Source organism: Pimephales promelas, chromosome 23 (genome assembly GCF_988280905.1).
Source record: "Pimephales promelas chromosome 23, fPimPro1.hap1.1, whole genome shotgun sequence".
Taxonomy (NCBI): domain Eukaryota; kingdom Metazoa; phylum Chordata; class Actinopteri; order Cypriniformes; family Leuciscidae; genus Pimephales; species Pimephales promelas.
Genome location: NC_142791.1, coordinates 5636527 through 5657886, shown reverse-complemented (window position 1 = coordinate 5657886; position 21360 = coordinate 5636527). Strand labels below are relative to the sequence as shown.

General features: G+C 36.5%; 2 protein-coding genes across 8 annotated transcripts in view; both read right to left on the bottom strand.

Moving 5' to 3' along the window:
- Positions 1–1337: 1337 nt before the first annotated feature.
- Positions 1338–2376, bottom strand: LOC148969373 (uncharacterized; the record flags this gene model as incomplete). Its single annotated transcript, XM_089126568.1, has 3 exons — positions 1338–1425; positions 1704–1799; positions 2085–2376. Coding segments are annotated over 3 exons (438 nt in total), but the record flags the coding sequence as incomplete, so codon positions are not given.
- A 7392-nt stretch (positions 2377–9768) lies between these two features.
- Positions 9769–21360, bottom strand: part of bbx (BBX high mobility group box domain containing) — a 37757-nt gene continuing 26165 nt past the window's right edge. For 4 of the 7 annotated variants that reach the window (XM_039677964.2, XM_089126246.1, XM_039677963.2 and 1 more), the window contains 11 exons: positions 19981–20061; positions 19781–19855; positions 19568–19645; positions 19082–19159; positions 16912–17776; positions 16373–16511; positions 13754–13902; positions 13479–13568; positions 12928–13116; positions 11936–12131; positions 9769–11852 (listed from right to left, as the gene is read on the bottom strand). In XM_039677964.2, coding sequence (XP_039533898.2) covers positions 11771–11852; positions 11936–12131; positions 12928–13116; positions 13479–13568; positions 13754–13902; positions 16373–16511; positions 16912–17776; positions 19082–19159; positions 19568–19645; positions 19781–19855; positions 19981–20061 — 2022 coding nt within the window. In that variant the 3' untranslated portion in view covers positions 9769–11770. The remainder of the gene's footprint in view (positions 11853–11935; positions 12132–12927; positions 13117–13478; positions 13569–13753; positions 13903–16372; positions 16512–16911; positions 17777–19081; positions 19160–19567; positions 19646–19780; positions 19856–19980; positions 20062–21360) is intronic. The other 3 variants (XM_039677967.2, XM_039677966.2, XM_039677968.2) reach the window with 3 other exon arrangements.

Sequence of the window (21360 nt, the reverse complement as noted above, 5' to 3'; positions counted from 1 at the left end):
ATCTCCTGTGGAAGGTCCTAACAGGTTTCTGTTGTTTGTGATAGGCTTTGTCTTCATGTATAAAGTCTCACAGACAGAGCTTTGGGTTAAGATTGGTGAAGGGCGACATGCTAATTTCACTGCTGAAGGACTGCTACATAATAAACCTTCAGTAAATTATTCTCCTTACAAGAACTCTGGTCAAGCTTACTTATTTCATGTATTGGAGAAATCTAATCTAATTAAAATCTAATTGGCGAGCCAATGTAATCTAACCTAAACTTAACCATACCAACTTTACATTACTAACAGGCAGTAATTAGGGGTTTATTGAGGCAAAAATAGTTGTTGTAAATAGTTAGTTAATAGTGAGAATTGGACCCTAAACTAAAGTGTGATGGTATTTTTATTTTTAAGGGAACTATCTTTTAGATCACCATAATTTAGATCATCAAGTCATACGCCACATTCTTATTTTAAAAATATTGTTTTTATACAATCAGTGGACAAGAACATTCTTTGCATATTTATTTATGAGTGACACTCATTGCATAATACAGAAGTTGACCTATAACTGCTATTTTATTTTAACTGAAATTGACTCACATTAATTCTCTGGAAAACAAAAAGCAGACATTTTTTATTTTTTTGGAAAGTATAATTTAAAGGATCATAGAAAAGTATCATTGATAAACTATTATTTAAGAATGTATGTCTCCACTCTTCTGATGCTCTCATGTCGAGGGTCAAGCTTGAATCAGTCGGCCCATTCTCCTTTGACCTCTAGCATCATCAAGGCATTTTAGCCCACAGGACTGCCGCATACTGGATGTTTTTCCCTTTTACATTCTTTGTAAACCCTAGAAATGGTTGTACGTGAAAATCCCAGTAACTGAGCAGATTGTGAAATACTCAGACTGGCGCATCTGGCACCAACAAATCACCTTTCTTTCCCAATCTGACATTCAGTCTGGAGTTCAGGAGATTGTCTTATGTATTTATATGTATGTATGTATGTATGTATATATATATATGTATATACGTGTGTGTGTGTGTGTGTGTGTGTGTGTGTGTATATATATATATATATATGAAGAGTTCAGATGCAAAAGCCTCTAAGTGCCATTTTAAATTTTCTTCTAAAATGATCATTTTTATCAAGCTTGTATATTTAAGTTCAGTAATTTCACTTAAATGGCAATGATAATTACCTTTTAATTGTCATTTAAGTGAAATGACTGAACTTAAATATACAAGCCTGATAAAAATGGTCATTTTAGAAGAAAATTTCAAATGGCATTTAGAGGCTTTTGCATCTGAACTCTTCATATATATAAATGTGTATATATATATATATATATATATATATATTACAGAATTACAGAAACAGAATGATTCAATAAGTTTCTTGTGTCGATGGTCCAATACAGCAGGTCACACTCTTATCTGGAAGATATTAATATTACGTACATAATTTAGGCACAATTCTTACAAAGTTCTTACACAGTTCTCAAAGCTAAAAGAACTGTTTCATAAAAATGTTTCACCAAAAAAAAAGAAAAAAAAATGTCTTCCATATGTTCAATACAGATAGATTTGTCAGTTCTGTTTTTTTGTTTATAATATAGTATAAACACACTTTTTACTTTTGGATGTAACTGAATCTCAGTTATATTGTCAGATTTAGCATTTACTGAATGTGTAAAATGCACAGTATTTCTTACATTTGGAAATGCAGAACAGCATCCAGATGAAAACGATGCAGATGACGAAGGCACAGAACAGGACCAAACAAAACACTGGAGAGCGCTGGCTGGATTCTAGAAGATGGTGGATATATTAGTTATATTTTCTCATATTAGTCTTAAAGGTCAATTTATTTATCTTAATATATATATATATATATATATATATATATATATAAATATATATATATATATATATATGAATATTGATTTTCATACAATTTAAAAATTACTTTTAAGAATTTAAAAGATAAGGGACATTATATGGACCACCCACAAAAACAGACAGACATCATGATCACATTACCCACAGTGCTCTTTATGCATTTCATTTCTTACATCTTATTTAAAACCACTCACCCTTGTTGCTGAAGTTAAGTGTAATGTTCATGCTGAGAGGTGTTTGGGTGTTCGAGTAGCTGGCGCGGCAGATGATCGTGTCTCCATCACTCCAGTCAGGTTTACACAGCTCCAGAGAACTCTTCATGTCATAAGATGTGGATGAATGAAGTGACCCATGACCCGCTCGAATCCAGGTGAAGTTCACCGGCTCAGGGTTCGGAGCCTCCAGAGAGCAGAGCAGATGAACACAGCTGTCATTACTGCCGTTCAGTTTCTGCAGGGACAGACCTGTAGCGGAGATGGTGAAGAATTGTATTTATTACGGACATCTAAGATGGTCTACAACAAGTGGACAGGTCATAGTAATAAATCATTTATGATTGGCAATCACCTTCAACTTGGAGTTTCACATAAGAGATGTTGTCCAGTGATGGTGGTGGAATTAATCTTGTTGTTTTACAGCTGTAATTACCAGAGTCACTGAACTGAACATTTTCTATACTTAACGACGTTCTTTTGAATGAAACACGAGGAATGCATTGCATTGTGGTATAAGATTCAGAATTTGTAACAAATTTCCATTTACAAATAATTTTGCTATTTGCATTATTTATCCACTCTACAGAAACTTCTACACTGTCATTAAGTAGTGAGTGGCAGGGCAGACGGACAGTCTCTCCTTTAACTGCTCTGATAGACACCGCATCTGTGGATTAAAACAAATCGAGACAGAATGTTGTAATCAAATGTACAGTAAAAAACAAACACACACATTTTGTTATCAGTCAGTTAATACTTGTAATTTGTTAATAACTGTTTGAAAAACTATATGAAACTTCTTTTTATTAAAGGGCAAGGTAAACAGAACTGAAATATCTTACCTGAGTGTGGGAGTAAAATTAAAGTCACAAATAAAAGAGCGTTTGTAAACCATTTAAAAAACATATCAACTGAACACATTTGATTTATGAGCTCCTATGCTTAGCTTGGCACGTCTGCACCACATACATTGAGTGATGAACTTCCTGACCATGTGCCCACCCACAATCTAGATCACTAGATGAAATGAAAAACCTTCGTTTGACCAAACACTTGTCAAAGATTCACTTTAATAAAAATGGTGCTTACATAAGTGTAGGTTATCATTGCCGGTATCGGTTTATGATACACAATTCTAAACGAGTCACATTACACCTTTAGCTTTTATTTTATTTGAAAAGTTTGGTTTTACACATTTGTTTGACGAGATAATTCTTTATATATTTGTTTAGTGTTATTAATTACATAAAAACAGAGAAGTAGACCTTTACATTTAGTTTATGATACATCTACATGTGAGTTATGTGTTCAACATGCTTTCAATAAGGCATAGTGAATAATCTAAAGGAATATATATATATATAAAAAACAGTAACAGAATGACTCAAGTTGTTTGTGTTGAGGGTTCATGGCAGCAGTTCACACTGTCATCTGCATCTGTAAAAAAATGTCATAACTTGAAGATCAGCTTATCTAATTAAATTAAATTAAAGGGGTATGTTTAGCTTACCTCAAGAGCATCCAATATGTAGGTGTCTTTGTTTCCGCAGTATTTTCAATTTTGATATTTTTAGGTCAAACCGTTCTTGTCTGTCAGGCATATAATGAAGGTCTATGGTCACCACCTCAAAGAGCATGCACAGAGAAGTCCAAATTAAACATGATTTAATGACTCGTAAATGTAAGTACACATTGATGGCCTAAGACACGAAACAAGCGGTTTGTGTGAGAAAACAAACAGTACTTATATCGTTTTTATCAAAAATAAATTTCAAAGTGAACTATCCCTTTAATGCTGGACTAGAGAGTTTAAAATGAAACATAAATAACATGTTTACATCAGGTAATGTGGTGTTTTATGCATATACATGGCCCTGTATATGCTTAAAACACCAATATATACCAAAATGAATGCAACCATTATATTTGACAAATCAAATCCAAACCTTTGGTCCATGAAGCAAAATAATATTCATATTAGTGCTATCATGACTATTAATTATTTACAGCCACCAAATTAATGTGAAATCAGTCTAATATGTTTTATAAATATTATTTAATAACTAAAACAATATTTAAATACGATACACATTATTTTCCCAAATTTAAGTTCATTTTATTACCAAGTTTATAAAAATATTGTTGGTTTAACTTAAAAAAATGTAAGTTCATTGAAATGGAAAAATTGAGTTAATACAATGAAGCAGATTGATTTAATCATCCGAACCTCAAAATATTATGTTATCTGAACTACATAAATTAAGTTGATTTGACAAAAGAAAAAATGTCGTGATTACAAATCATGAAAATATTTTTTTTACATTCACAACCTCCAAATTAAAGTACAACCAACAAAGTATGTTGATTATTCCATATTTTTTATTGACAATTTTGATGAATAAAATATGATATCACTTAAAATCAACTTTACTTGCTACCTGCTATCAAAAATATTTCCTAACCCAACTTTTTCAGATTGAAAAGGATTCTTGATATGAGATAGACCTACCCCGAGACCTATCATGAAGTGAAAGCAAGACAAACACACAGATTCATATGTATGTTACTTTAATAGGTGTTTAAAGAATAACATTTGCGTCAGCAGACAGTGTTATGACATAAGACTCGGTGAGAAGGGCAATGGCAAAGGGGTCCCTCTCTCTACGCAGGGGGTCAGTAAGGCAAGGCTGCATCAACAACTGGGCTGTAACAATCAGATCCATACATTGCATCATACAGTACTAGTGACAATAATCAGATCAAGCACACAAGTAGAAACTCCTTTAGAGGAATCAAGAACAGGATCTCGGGTAAGCGTTTAAAAAGACGGCGCCACAACTGCATCTAAAGCCATGAACGTACATTCTTGTACAGAGCAAGAGAAAATCCTCATCGTCGACGGGGTGCATATTTAAGGTTATTAAGACTCGGAACGAGCCGAGAAGGTGAAACGAGGAAGGTTTGGCAACTGATATCCGTGATCGCTGATATTGCACGTTTCAGGTCTAAATGCGTAGAAGCGAAGGTTATTGGATGTCAGATATGACGGAGGTCAGGGTGTGTGTCTTGAGGAGGACTGGAAGTTTTTACAAAGGAAGCAGCCTACAATTCCTCCATATAAAGCCACCGCATACAGAAAGACTGGATTGGAATTAGAAAAATACAGGTACAAAATCCATTACATTCAAGAGACAATCTAGCACAAAAGGGTAATATTATAATCTTTATAGCTAATATAGGAATTTCTGGTTCATAGAGGCATTTTGCTAAGAGGCATCTTCTAAATAGAAAAAAGTGGGGTGAACGATCATGACGGGGGCATCATGGGATGGGATCGGGTTCTAAAGATGCATCATGCGGGGGACGTTCAAATAAGCCGCGTCATCGTTCAACGCAAAATTCTCGACGACTTTTTAAATACACGATATTCACGAGAGGTTACGATTGAGAATGACAATCATGAGGGGACACTGGCGAGATCTTTATGGGGCTAGTTCGCGCAAAAATATAATTCTGGAACCTCATCGCATCGTCAAGTCGTTCCAAATCCGTAGGGCCACAAAAAGAGACTTACACATTGCATTTTTTCTGTAAAATTTCACCTAAAATGACTTAAAAAAGCACCATCCAGTGATGACTTAAATGTGTCTTTTCTCCACACAAACTATTAAATGGCTTCAGAAGACTTGAAAGAGAGTCATACGAATGACTTTTATGGTGCATTTGTTTACACTCGCTTTAATTATTGAAGAGTGCAACCTGAACATTCCGCTAAACATCATCTTTTGTGTTCCTCAAATATTGAAACGACACGAGGGTGAGCACAGGATTTGACATTTTTGGGTGAACAATCCCTTTAAAAAACATGATGTTGTTTTGGTATGGGTTTAAGGTGCAAATATTGTCTTTCTAAAATAGGCATTAAAAAGGTGCCAACATTTTGCACACCACTCTCACTGCAGGTTCATTCAGAGGAAAAACCGTCAGAAAAAGATTCGAAGAATTAGTTGTGCTGATAAAATACATTTGAAAACCTGAAGACGGATAAAAGCCTGGCTCTCTGCATCATGAAATTTCCCTTACAGACTATTTTCGCTTTTCTTTGGCAAATGTCCGAGAGAACGACGCGCGTGCAACACGTCTCCTGATCGCCGGGAAGAACTTAAAATTGCGTCCGAGGCGCGTTATGCGCGAGGGAAGACGAGTAACTTCCTGTGAACAACAAACATGGGACTCGGGTGAGTAGCGTAAATTATGATATGGCGTCCTTTGAAGAAACGGATCATTTTCCAATGCGGTCACATTAGCGAAATTTGGGGTGTAAAAAAGCGAGAGAGCACTGCTCACACAAAAAAAAGTGACTTTCAAACCAAGTTCATCTGACCAGCTTGAACAGGAGCGAAAGACACGCAGATTCCTATTGTGATGAGTGAATTTTGCACTCAATGTGACCGCAGCATTAGTCAAGGTGGAAGCATTAGCATAAACAAAGCATCCACTCTGACTAAAAGTTTAAAGGTATTGTTCACTTTGAAATTAATTTTTGGTATGTTTTAGCTTACCTCAAGGGCATCCAAGATGTAGGTGTCTGTTTCCGTAGTATTTTCAATTTTGATATTTTTAGGTCAAACCGTTCGTCGGACAGTCATATAATGGATGTCTATGGGGTCCACCTCAAAGAGCATGCACAGAGAAGTCCAAATTAAACATGATTTAATGACTCGTCAATGTAAGTACACATTGATGGCCTAAGACACGAAACGAGCGGTTTGTGTGAGAAAACGAACAGTATTTATATAGTTTTTACCTCTTGTAACCAACGTTTACCTCTTGTAAAAACGATATAAATACTATGTTTTCTCAAACAAACCGCTCATTTCGTGTCTTAGGCCATCAATGTGTACTTACATTGACGAGTCATTAAATCATGTTTAATTTGGACTTCTCTGTGCATGCTCTTTGAGGTGGTGACCATAGACCTCCATTATATGACTGATAGACTCGAACGGTTTGACTTAAAAATATCAAAATTGAAAATACTGCGGAAACAGACACCTACATCTTGGATGCCCTTGAGGTAAGCTAAAACATACCAAAAATTAATTTCAAAGTGAACTATTTCCCTTTAAGCCGAGGAGAGGATAATTTACAATCAGATTACTGATTGATACAATTCAAATCGTCCATAATGACAATCAACGGATTCGAAACAGCTGAGCAGGAGGTTTAGCGTCTTATTATTCTTGATTTATAATATTTGCCTTACCCTACTATGCACTTTTAAAGTTTTATAAGCAGGGCCTTACAGGTGATTTATAAAACTAGCTTAATAAAATCACACTTATAAAAGTGATCAGGTCCTGATTTGTCAGGTAAACATCATCAATATGTCTCACAACTGCCTCAGGCACAATTGCAGCCTACAAGCTTTCTATTACTTAAAATACACTGAGGTTTAAACCCTTGGCTTGGAGTAAATGCCTCTATTGTATAAATAACAGGAAAGGGGGACATTCAGACACAGATCTCGCGCCCGCCGTCAGTAAGCAGGAACTAAACGTCTAGAGGCGCTGCATTCTTTATCAGTGCTTGTTGGCTTAACAGGTAAGCATAGGTATATATACACAGATATTTGTATATGAGCTTTTGACAACAGTCTCGATCCAGTAGAGCAAACCTCAGAAAAGGCCGAGGTTTCTAAATGAAATGTTACGAACAAAGCGAGGAAAAGCAGCGCCCTACAGAAGGTGTTCTAGGGAGAACAAATTAAATACAGTATTTCGAAGGAGTACAAAAAAATCTTATTAGTTATAAGTTCATAAATTCACAGACAATATCACTTATAGAAGAAAAAACGGTGACTCTAAAAGCAAAACAAACAAAAGAACATCAATCGTCTTATTAAAACGGAAAAAAGCTTGACTGTAACAGTGAAAGAGTGTGTGGCTTTTAAACCTGTGATCTGGCTTATAGAATTCCTTCATTTTATCTAATCTAGGCTCCCTGCGACCTCAGGAGGGTTTCGGGAAGAAGAGTCTGAGGTTCGAACCAGCCCGAGAACACAGGGAGCTGATGTGCACTGCAAAATTCATATTGTTTTCCGGTAAAATATCGAAACATCCTGAAAACAATTTTACTCGAGAAGCAGAACTGCTAAAGACAATTGAACGAATCGGAGTTTTTGAATGAATCTGTTAAGTAGTTGAATCATTCACAATCAGCTCCATGACTCCATGATAAAACCTTTCCGAAGAGTTTCAGTAGATTTTTAGGCACTCATATTTTAATGAATGATAATAAGGCAGGCTTTGATCATGTAAATGATGATTCACAACTTCCTCATAACTAAACAAAATGAAACTGGCTTGTCACCACTGGCATAATGACCAACAGAAAGAATCACTGAACACTAATCTTGAAATAATCTCATTTTCCTTACTTTTCCAGTATACATCTAACAAATTTGATAGTTTTTTTTTTTTTAAGAAAAAGAAAAAAGCAAATGGTAAAAAATTACAAGTCTTATCTTACACAATTTTGCTTCTCAGATGAATTGTTCTTGTTTTAAAGGAGTAGTTCACTTTAAAAAAAAAACTTTTGCTGATAATTTACTCACCCCCATGTCATTCAAGATGTCTTTCTTTCTTCAGTTGAAAAGAAATTAAGGTTTTTGATGAAATCATTCCAGGATTTTTCTCCATATAATGGACTTCAATGGGAACCAAACGGTTCAAGGTCCAAAAGACAGTTTCAGTGCAAACTGCAAACTGTTCAAAGGGTTTTTAAACGATTTCAGACGATGAATAAGGGTCTTATCAAGTGAAACGATCGCTCATTTAAAAAAACAAAACAAGTTTTATAATCTCAAATGGCCGCCTTGTTCTGTTCTGAGCGTTCGTGACTCTCCTGTTCAAACTCGTGTCATTTGGTTCATTCAACGAACGAAATGAATGAGTTGACTCGGGAAAAGATTTGTTCATTTTGATGAAATCATTTAAATCTCTTTGAACAGTTTGCAGTTTGCACTGAAACTCTCATTTGGACCTTGAACCATTTGGTTCCCATTGAAGTCCATTATATGGAGAAAAATCCTGGAAAGTTTTCATCAAAAACCTTCATTTCTTTTCGACTCAAGAAAGAAAGACATGGATATCTTGGATGACATGGGGGTGAGTAAATTATCAGCAACAGTTTTTTTTAAAGTGAACTACTCCTTTAAGAATTGTTTTGATATTTTTACAAGAAAAGAAAAAAACTACTAAGAACATGATTTTTTTCCAATGTGACGCTGATACAAAGCACATAATCTGGCTTGACAACCTAAAGATGAACCCGGAGGTGTCTGACTCACAAGTGCCTAAACACAGGATGTGCACATTGCAGAAGAACGTGCTATGCTGACTCCCACAATTCAAGGTGGGTGTGTGTGTGTGTGTGTGAGAGAGAGAGAGAGAGGGAAAGAGGAAAACTCCTTTCTCCTCTACGTCAAACCCTGTTTTCTTTTCCTCTCCAACTCTCTCCCACCGTGTGCTTGGAGGAATGGACAGAATCAGCTAAACTTTGAGCTGGAATGGCGTCTACAGCCTCAGGTACAAGAAGAAAACCAGGGCTGAGTATCTCAGTGATGATACAAAAGCTAATTTGAGAATAAAAACAAACGCAAACAAAATTCGATATTACAACGAAAGCCAAAGACAACTACAAGCATCGTCTACGGTAGCTAAAATTAGTGCAGTGTCTATTATTAAACTATATTAGAGAGGAGTAGCACTCTTTTGGATTAGCCAGCAAGACGCTACACACTGCAGTAAGGTCAAGTATTGACATAAAATGCATTTTCTTTTCATTCAAGTATCGCCATACTGCTCTGATAACGAACTCATTTATAGCTGTGTGTGTGTCAGACAAGAGCGCAGAGGGGTGTCACAATATAAAAAGGTTCGACTGACTTTCCATCCGGTGATTCAGTCAGAAACACTTGTAGGCAAGGTCTAAAATTAACTTTTTGCAACAACTGCCAACGGTTAATGAAAATTGCTGGCAGAAATATTAATTACTCATCTTTAGTTTCCATTATAAAAAAATGATGGGGGAAAATTATAAATAAATATGTACTGTTATTACTTTTTAGAATATACACAACCATTCAAAAGTTTGGGGTCAGGAAGATTTTTTCTAAAGAAATGAATAATTTTCTTTTCAGCAAAGTTGCGTTAAATTGATCAAAGGATTTCTTTCAAAAAAACGATGTTCTATTTAACTTCCTATTGATCGAAATATCGATTAAAAAAGTATCACGTTTTCCACAAAAATATTAAGCAGGACAACTGTTTTTAAAGGGATACTCCACTTTTTTTTTTGGAAATAGGCTCATTTGGGTTTTACCATTTTCAAATCCATTCAGCTAATTTTCTAATATTTAGAAAAATATCAGTAACCAGACAGTTTCTGGTCTCATTGACTTCCATAAAAACTGTCTGGTTACTGATATTCTTCTAAATATCAAAAAATCGGCTGAATACATTCGAAAACGGTAAAACCCCACTGTTTAACTCTTTGGGAGTGGTAAAATGTGGAGTATCCCTTTAAGAATGATAATAATAAGCAAATCAGCATATCAGCATATTAGAATGATTTCTGAGGGATCATGTGAGACTGAAGATTGGCATAATGATCGCAGGAATAAATTACATTTTAAAATATATTGAATATTAATATTTCACAATATTACTGTTTTTACTTATTTTTGATCAAATAAATGCAGCCTTGCTGAGCATATGACACCTCTGTCAAAACCAACCGCACACTTTTGAACGGTGGTATATCTAATATACCCACACACACATATATATATATATTCAATGCTGCCAAACGCTAATTTTGGACCCTGCTCGTCGGTATGCCTGCGACCGCAGCGCGTCTTGTGCAAACACCTGGCTTCCCACATCGCGCTGCTGTTTTTGAGAGAATTACAGGTGGTTAACTCTCACCAATAGAGGCACCAGACACATTGAGGGTCATTGCTTGAAAGAAAGAGGCATCTAGGCATTGACTGTGCATTATGAAGGTGAAGGTGGTGCTTCTGTGCAGAGAAAAAAAATCTGAACAGGTTTGTGAGGTATGAGGCTGAGCAGTCTGAAAACACTCGTTCTCTCTCGCTTCATAAGATTCAGAGCAGTAAAGGGGGCAGGAAGCCACAAAACGTTCCTCTGATCGAGAGAAGACGTACTCTGCTGTGTGAGAAAGACGTTTGTGCAATGAAGCTAACCAGGAACAGAAACGAGAAAGATAGAGAAAGACAAGCTTCAAATGCACTTTTTGTAGGCAAAACTTGACCTTAAATAGTAGCCATTTCTTGCAGATTGTGAAAATCAGATAACTGGTCCGGAGCCACAAGGGGAAACAGGCTTAGGGACCAGAATTGGCTCCCCCGGGGCCCTGAGGGGAGGTGAGAGGGAGGGAGGGTGGGGTTGGGTGTAAGGTGTAGGCCTCTGGGATAAAACATCTTCATCCGTCTCAAAGCTTCCCTCATCCCTTTCCAGTCTCTCTCGCTCTCGTTCGCTCTAAATCCTCGGCTTTGGGGGCCGAGGGTCAAGAATAAGGCCCCAGCATGTCTGTACTTGAGCCCAGTCCGGACTAAACCCGTCCCGAGCCAGGCTGAGGCCTCACTGGTCCGCGCAGGAAATCAGCACAGGAGCCATGTCCTTCACTTGACCTTCAGTGGGGATGCTCACAGCACGCTGGGCTCTGGAACAAACACTCAGGCTTTATTATCAACACACACACACACACATCAACACGCCCATGAGTTTGCATGGTGTCCCATCTACCTGTGCACATTCTCCATGGCTGCAACCTCAGCGAGAGCAGCTAAGCTGAAGAAGGCCGGGAGGCCACCGGACGTATCTGGCGGGTCCACTTCCGCTGATCTGGGGTCATTGTAGCAGACCCCGCTATTGCATAATGTCTCTTGAGTGAATGGCTTTTCATCCTGATTCTTGGTCTGATCCTTAGATTTGTCTTCTGCTGCAAAAGAAAACAATAATTTTCAGACTTTTATACAAATATGCTCCCCCCAATCTTCTTTTGGTGGCAGGACAGCATAGACAAACAACTCAAGTATGTTTTCAGTGACTCATATGTCAGGTGATATGAAGAATCCAGTCAGACATGACATAAACAGGCTATTTTATTCTACATGAGAAAGTTTGCTTCCACATGCTGAGATGATGTGGCTAGATTAATGTGGATCATTTTATCTTAGTAATCTTCTATTGTCGGAAACTTTTGGTTGCGGTCTCACATAGGTGACAAATGTGTCTGCAAATAGCACATTTCTACAATGATATCAGTGGCTAGTGTTTATATACACAAATACAACAACAATAAGTGATTATAAACACATTTATGTTATAAAAGATTTCTATTTCAAATAAATGCTGTTTTTTTTTTACTTTCTATTCTTCAAAAAAAAAAAAAAAAAAAACCTGCAACAAATATGCAGCACAATAAGTGAATAATAATGACAAGAAATGCTTTTTGAGCATCAAACAAGTATATTAGAATCGTTAAGAATCATGTGACAATGAGGAATGGAGTATTTGCCAAGACAGGAATAATTTACATCTTAAAATATTGGTTATTTTATAATATAACAATATTAGTGTATTTTTTATCAAATAAATGCCGCCTCAATGAGCAATAAAAAAACAACGACAAGCTTTTGAACAGTGTTGTGCACTAAAAAAAAATTGGTGCAGGGTGTTTCTTATCTGTTTAGAAATCATAAATAAAACAGTGACAGGAAACTGGTTCGGCTCACCCTCTGCAGGTGACACTCGACCATCGGCCGTGCGCACCAAGTGTGTGATCTTACTCTTCCTGGCCTTCCTTTTCTGACTGCCCACAGGTGTGTCCAGAACCTTCTGGGGTTCAGGAGAGGGAGACACACACGGACTGCCCGACTTCACTGGACTTGATTCTGTAACCATGGGCTCAGATGTGTCGAGGTCTAAATGAACACATGAAAAATGTCAAGACTGAGACCTGGAAGTCCTAATGCAGACATCCTGACAATAATTAGTGGTATATTTAATTGAGCTTGTGCCACTTGTACTGCACCGCAACAGAATGAATCAAAGTATTTACATAACTGTTACATGTGTGCCCCTTTAAGATAACTAGAGTATACCATGACCTAGATATGACAGCGTTCCCTGCTATGCGGCAGGAAACACTGAGACACACTGGGCAAAACCACGGACAAACAACAGCCAAAACCACGCAGGCAGAGTTTCCAACACTCGTGCACACACTCTTGCTGTCTGAACAGAAAATGAAGCTGATTTCAGAACAGTTTCTAATGGCTGTCACCTTTGTCTGCGCCACTGGATTTCTCCTTCCTGTGTTTGTACTTGTTCACTATCTTGTGGAATAAGGTCTTTTTCTGAGATGAAGATGGACCTAATTTCAAAAGCAATACAAAAGAAAACAAAAAACAAAACAACACAGCATGCTATGTTAGGTGGAAGTCGTGTCATTCTGAACATGAGATGACTACTTCCTAATAAAGTAAGCAAATGAGGAAATGAGTGTTGGTCGGTGGGCCGGGAGGATTAGTTAAGTTTCCATGCATGCAGTGCACTCACCCTTGCAAGGTTTGGGTGGTTCAGGAGGGCTGGATGTACTGGTTTTTTTCTTCTTGGTGACAGCCACACTCTTTTTGTCAAATGTCAGGGGGCTGTACTGCGGTAAGCTGTTGAACTTTTTCTCGAACTCCTCCTCAAGCTTTCCTAGTCTGTGAGTTTTATACACAGTCAAACATTAGCAATCTGTGTGCAAAATCTGCTCACCTGGATTTAAAGTCTTCTAGGCAAACTAAATTAGAGATGCACCGATTGACGTGAGCAGCCATGACCGGCGACCGGCCAAATGCACTCGGGCGCCGCATGATTAACATCAGTACCACACGTGCACATGCAGGAAACGAATTTCGACCGTTTCACCCCTTTTTATTTTTTCGCATATTTTTTCGGCTTTAATTGTCAATCAATGAGTGCATTCACACCGGGAGCAGGAGCAACGTGTGAGGGTCAAGTAGGAACGTCGCGTGTGCAGCAGCGAAGCGGTTTCTGCGCCGTGTATATTTTTACAGCGTTGCTCACGCTCAATTAAAGTGAAAACACACTTTTGATGAAAAAAAAAAGGATTTAAAAGTGCCCAAAATGCACAGAATTTGCATGTTGTGTGTTTTAACAAGAACTGGAGTAGGCTATGTCAGAAAAGAAATTGTAAACTTGTTTTTATTATTGAGTTTGAGTAAAAGTATATGGTGTTTTATATATATATATATATATAAAAAAATTGTGTTATTGAAAATTAAAAAATGGTTCGAAAAATAAAATCGGTTTCGGCAGGTCAAACTCAATGAAGATCGGAATCGGCCTAGAAATTTGTAATCGGTGCATCTCTAAACTGAATTCAATCTTGCACAATGAAACACGATGAAATGTTCTTAAAGACCCAAAAATTGAAATTCTGTCTGTAATTACTCACCCTCATGTTGTTTCCAACCCCGTAAGACTTTTGTTCATCTTCAGAACATAAATTAAGATATTTTTGGATGAAATCTGAACACTAGCTCACTCCTTCATCGGCTGCTAGGTAATTCCATCTGCCATCCCAAAAAAAGTTATAGACGACATTGTTAAAATAGTCCAAGTGACTACAGTGGCTCAACCTTAAAGGCCTGTTCACACCGGGACGAATTTCGCGCGCGATATTTGCTGACGTTTAACGCCTTGTGACTAAACAATGGGCGCCAATGTGAGTGTGCACACCGACCGAGTCCCCCCCCCCCCCAGCCTTGCACTTCAGAACGTAGCACTTTGGGAAAGTAGAAGAAAGCGACGTGGTGGTGCTTTCCACGCGTTTTTAGACGCGATTTGTGAATGGTCCCTAATTCAAGAATCAATTTGGTTTAAAATCGTTTTTGTTTTGTTTAAAATGGAGATCACGATTACATAGCTCAGGCAACTACACAGAATCTTTATTTCAAACACTTTTAAAACTAATCAATTCAGTATTTCATTCATAAATACTTGTGATATTTACTTAATGAATGATTCATTGTTTTTGAATTAATCTCTTGAATCTTGTTGAATAAACGATTCAATGAAAAATAAAGTCGATTTTTGCCACCTACTGGAGTAATAATGTAATCATCACCATTATTTGAAGAGACTCCTTTCACTTTAGCCATTTTATTGGTTATTGCTTAAAATTGGCAAGAATAAAAGCTAGATGTGTTAATTCTTAAAGTATTTGCCCTTTTGTTTCTCTCCACCAAAAAATCTTGGAATTGGAAACAAGAATTGCTAAGAACCGCATTCGATAAGCAAAATTGGATTCGCTAAAAATTAAAAAAATGAGTGATCCAGCTCTAAGATTTCATCAAAAATAACTTAATTTGCGTTCTGAAGATGAACGAACGTCTTACAGGGTTGGGAAAACATGACAGAATTTTCATTTTTGGGTGAACTAACTCAAACACTTTTACTTTGACAAACTATGATCCTCTGAATACTATGATCATGGGATGGCAAAATATGAGTATGGGTGAAATGTACAAAATTCCTTAGACTATCTAGTTACCAAGCTATCCTAATCCACATAAAAATGACAGCTTTTGAGATGTTTCAAATATTTTTAGATAATTAACATAGATAAAAAGTTCAATGCAGCTCACCATCAAATGTACGGATTCAAACAATATCATTGACAATCAATCTATAGTCAATGGTGAACAAGGCTGCAACTAAATAAAATTACTAAAAAAAATGAAGTCGGCAACAAATTTGTAATTATTTAAACCTTCTTTTGGCCTTAAAAAACTATGTTAGGATTTAGTAAAGACATACAGTGAAAAATTAGCGGTGAATTGAATTTGCGACTGACTTTATTGTGATTTTATCTTTATTGTTTAGTGTATGCATTTGTAGGAATTCCCTTGCATACGCAACATTTATGAGAGGAGAGTATTTAAATAAATAAAGCAACATGATTCACTAAGATTTGCATTAGTCAGTTGACTGATATTTGTGCCATTATTTAATTAAGCATGTCTTAACCCATTTCCATGAATCTGGAAACAAATTCCATTATTAAAATAGTTGTTAGTTGCAGCCCCAATCAAAAACTCGTCTGCAGGAGAAAGATCACCATCTCCAAGGATATTCAGTGCTGTGATGGGGGAAATTACAGCTCACCCCTGGGCGGTTTCCTCTTTAGACTTGGACTTCTTGAGCTTTTTTGGGTTGCTGGTCGCAGCTTGAGAAAATCCCCAGCTTTCATCATTCCAGCTGCCCTCATGATCAGACACACTGCCTCGCATGGAACCTCTTTTCCCTAGAAAACACACCAGCAGCCCAAACAGTACATTTCTCATTCACCGTCAAATCAAATGTTAGTAGTTTAAATATTAATCATGATATAATGGCCAAATGAATCAAATTACGTGAAAATACTAAATGCTATTCAGTATGAGATAAATTTAACTCATTTCAAAGAAGTCATTGAGGTACTTCAGCCCCGGAAAGCACAATTGAAACACTTTTTTTCAGTGTTGTCATTTCTGCAGAATAGCATGTGGGCGATAAATATGTTCCTAAGGAAGTATATTTATTCCAAGCAACTATTTGCTCCACATGATCAGCTGAAACTAGTGGGAAATGAGTTTCAAATCCGGTCAGAATGACAAAATCAACTAACAAGAACAGACCCTGTGAGGAGTGTGTGAGCACGTTACCTCTGTCTACGTTTGCTCTCAGTGATGTGAGCATCCCTTCAGACACCAGAGTCTTGTAAAGCGCTCCTTTACAGCTTCGCTCAGACTTCCTGGACCCACAATTCTCCGGCTTAACCTCAAGGTCTTTATCTTCCTGTGTGGTTTGAGGTGGTTTGGTGTCTGTGTCTTTCTCCTCCAGTTCCGTTGGCTGCAGAGGAGAGCAGTGTGGTTCCATGTCCTCCAGGCCACTAGGGGGCTCCTCCTCCAAGTCTGGTTCATTCTCAAACTCAGCTTTAGGGGTCAAAGGAGCTTCCTCAGTTTTTATCTCCGCATCCTGTGGCTTATTAGCCTCTTCGTCCCCTTCTTCCTCTTCTTCTGTGGCGTCGTCTTTTAACTTGAGCTGTTTTTTCGGTTTAGACTTTTTCTTCTTCACAGATGGAGATTGGTCCGTAGAGGGGCTGCTTTCACTCTCTGAGGGACGAGCTTTCTTCTTGGGTGTCTCTTCTGAGCCCCAAGTACCTTTTGCGACCGCTTCAATTGTGAACATTACGCTGTCCAGGTCTGACTCGGACGACTGGCGCTTCTTCGCCTTTTTGGGTGATGGAGGACTTGTGTCAGACTCTTTATTTTCTTTCTTCTTTTTCTTCTTCTTCGGCGTCTTACAAGGGCTGATGTCAGAAGGGATTGCGTCAGTAGGGGAGGATGAGGTGGAGCCGGAGGTAGAGGATGGCGATGTGGTGAGAGGAAGTTCTGGAGGGTCCCGCTGCTCTTCGTGATCTGGGATGGCTGTGCTAATTGAGCTGTGCTGAGCACAGAGAGAGGAGGATCCACCAGAGGGCTGGGAGGATCGAGCTTCTATCTTCTCCGCCTCAGAGGCCAAACACATCTATATAAACAAACAAGGACATCAGGGTATGAAGTTTTGTGATAAAAATGACCTCTGGCATGGATATTCATGTCTTACAGGCTATTAGATATCATGCAACTGAAGGCTGTTCCTCATTTTACTCATAATGTGACTTGTTGCTTATAAGTGAAACTTAGCTTATTAAATTGGGAAAAAATTTAGCGCCTTTAATTTGATCTATTAATATTTTCTGAATGATGAAAAGTAGTTTCTTCATTATCACAAATTAATAAAAAAAATAAATTCCTATTCAGTATTTTAAACATGCATAAAAAAAATAAAATAATATTTTCATAAGATATAAAACTCTTTTTCAGCAAATGCATCTTTTTTTTATACTTGCTCAAATGGTATAATTTGTCCCTACTTTATAAAAATAATAATAATAGAATTATAATATAAAATATCTTTAATCATGGTACTTTAAACATTGTACTGAAAGATTATAAGATATTTAAACTTTTTCATCAAATAGTTTTTAATAAAAAAGTTCAACTGGTGTATTTTCACTTTAAAATAGAAAAAATTAAATTAAAAATTATAATAAATAGTATTTTAAAATAATATAGATTTAAAATCTGTTTAAAGTTACTTTACAACATTTTGATAAAATGGATGGTTGCCAGGTTGTTGCTATGCAGTTGCTAGGGTGCTTACTGGGTTAGGGTTAAGCCAAATTAGTCCAATTACCAAACCATATTAAAACTTATTTCAGCAGCAGACACTTCCAAAATACAAGTGTTCAATTGGTAGAATCTTTAAAAATCTTGTTTAAGAAAAATTATATGAAAATACATTATTTGTAAATTAAAAAATATCAAACATTTTAATATTTTAAAAAAATAATAATTTCAAAAACAAATATTAGTATTTAAAAACAAATATGATATTATTTTTATTTATATTATATTATAAATGTTATTACATTTTTTTATTTTTCTAAACACAAGTTAGTTTTTTTTTGTATATTTTGATTTTTACATTTTTGCGAAATGTGTACTGATGAATCATTCAAAGTAGGAACATGTATCAAGTAAAAAGGGTCAATTGTACTGTCAGGTTGACTTAAAAATATAAACACCCACCAGGTGGCAGCATACGCATCAAAACTGTCCAAGGATTTATTACATAACATTGCCTGCTATAGTCCATGCCAACCGGTCAACACCAGCCACTGCCTCACTGAGCTTTAATTCTGCACTATAACATCAAACACTGCATGTAGCATGAGATTCATCCCCGTCTTGTGTAACCCGGGGCAGTGATTGTGGATTGATGATGTACCTCAGCGAGCTGGAAAAGAGCCGACTGGCCGCACTGCCTTCCCTCAGATGCTGACTGAGTCCTACTGGAGGAGATCTGCTACAGAGACAAACCAAACATGCATATTAAGACCAATAACAAGCACATTATTCACCCACATAGAGGAATATACATAGAAAGATGCATACTGCTCATTTATTAAGGACGATTCTGGGTAAAAATCACAATGCTAGGGGTGTAACTGCAAACAGACGTCATGGTTTAATTGGTACGTACCTCGGTTTTGACGTCACGGTTTGATATGAGTTTAGTACAACAGGAAAAAGCAACAAATCCCCAAATATTTTTATTTTTCCAAAAAAAAAAAAAAATTACTTATTGTAGCTTTAAGAATAAGGTCGACAGAGCAGCCTTGGCTCCAGCTCTAACATGTAAGGTGGGCCACATGACATTCAGGGCAGGGTGGACAGTGGGGGGTTTCTAGGAGAGAGTTTATTATAACTGTACCTCAGCCAGCTGAAACAGGGGTGATTTAACACAACTCTTGGGCAGGTCAGGTGAGCTTGGCTGGGATGGTCCAGAAGCCTAAGAACGACATTAAAGCAAACCAAATGAGTGCTGGGATATCATCTTAACCCCACAAGGCAACCAAAACCTTCCACAGTACTGTAGCACTTGTTATACTTAAGGTATCTAAAATTATACTTGACGGTCCCTCACCTCTACGTGTGTGAGAGAGCTCGTGTCTTCAGCGTTCTTACTTCCTCCAGCAGGCTGCACTGGACTGGAAGAAATCTAATGAGACAAAGTGATGAGTGTCAACAAAATGCATGAAATGCATGAAAAATTAGACATCTCACTGCTAAGGAGGTTTTTAAGGGTTTGTCGTTAAGAACTGACAAGTCTTCAGGTGGTCTCACCTCAGCAAGCTGGAACAGGGCTGATTTCCCAGTGTGCTTAGCAACATCTGTGCATCCAGTCTGGGAAGAGCTGGAGGAAATCTAAAATGAAAGCATGATTAAAGATTAAATTAGTAAAGCAGAACAAAGCCATAAATGTAAACAAAGTTAAATCAACATCCTGATTGAAATTACCACTGACATTTACAACTCAACATCTCCCTCTGTTGACAGCTTGATGGAAAAGCCACAGGTAGATTCAATCAAATAAAAAATACCCATCAATTACATTGTCTAAACAGGAAGTGACAAAGTGACAGCTTGAGGTGTCTACACTGGAAACGTCACCTCAGAAACTACTGTAGACAGCAGCACGGTAAAATAATGATGTATACTTTGCATTCAATGTGATTTTAAAAGTATTTTAAATAAAGATTATTATAATTTTACTATTTTTCAATTATATTTCATATATAACATTTTAATATAATACATTTCAAATATATTAAATAATACATTGTACATTAAATAAATAAATAGATTAAATAATATAATATATGTGCTACATTTGGTTACATAATGTAAAATTTAGAAACAAAAGTGTATACATTTGTAGGCCAAGAAACATGAACTGGCTTTTATATAATGGTTAGAAGTTATTTAAATAGTGAATTTAATGAATAAAGGTCAGAAATCAATTCACTTTTCACAATTTTCAATTATTCCTATTATGCGATTAATATATGCAATTAATTCATTTATTCCTGAATTTTTCGCAGTCATTACTCCAGAAAGACAGCCAACATTTATTTTAAAATAGAAATCTTTTAAAATTATTATAAATGTGTTTACTTTAAATTTTAACATGTCTTTGTTGAATAAAATTATTAAAAAAATGTACATGTATATTTAATATATTATAAACATATGTTAAATAATAAAGTGTATATCTTACTGCCGTGCATTGAGAAATATCACATGCTGTTTTTATGTAGCAGTCAAAACATAATTGAATAAATACTGTATAGCCTATTGTATTAAATTAATAGAAATCAATCACAGTAGGGTTGGGTATCATTTGCTTTCAGCTATTTTGATTCCAATTCTGATTCTGCTTATTGATTCTGATTCTTCTCGATTCCCAGTTTCGATTCCAATATGGTATAACAAAAAAGATCAAACATTTAAATATCAAACAAATTTATTCTGAATACCATTAACAAAAATAAGCAGCCTAAAGAACAGCTAGCTAATAGACTAGATTTAACTGATATAAATTCCAAACATTAATGTCAAGCATAAAGTCAGTAATACAATTAGAACAAATAAGCAAATAAAAAATACAACTTAATCTTCAGAAATTGGAAATCAAATGTAAAATAACACCGCATTGTTTTATTT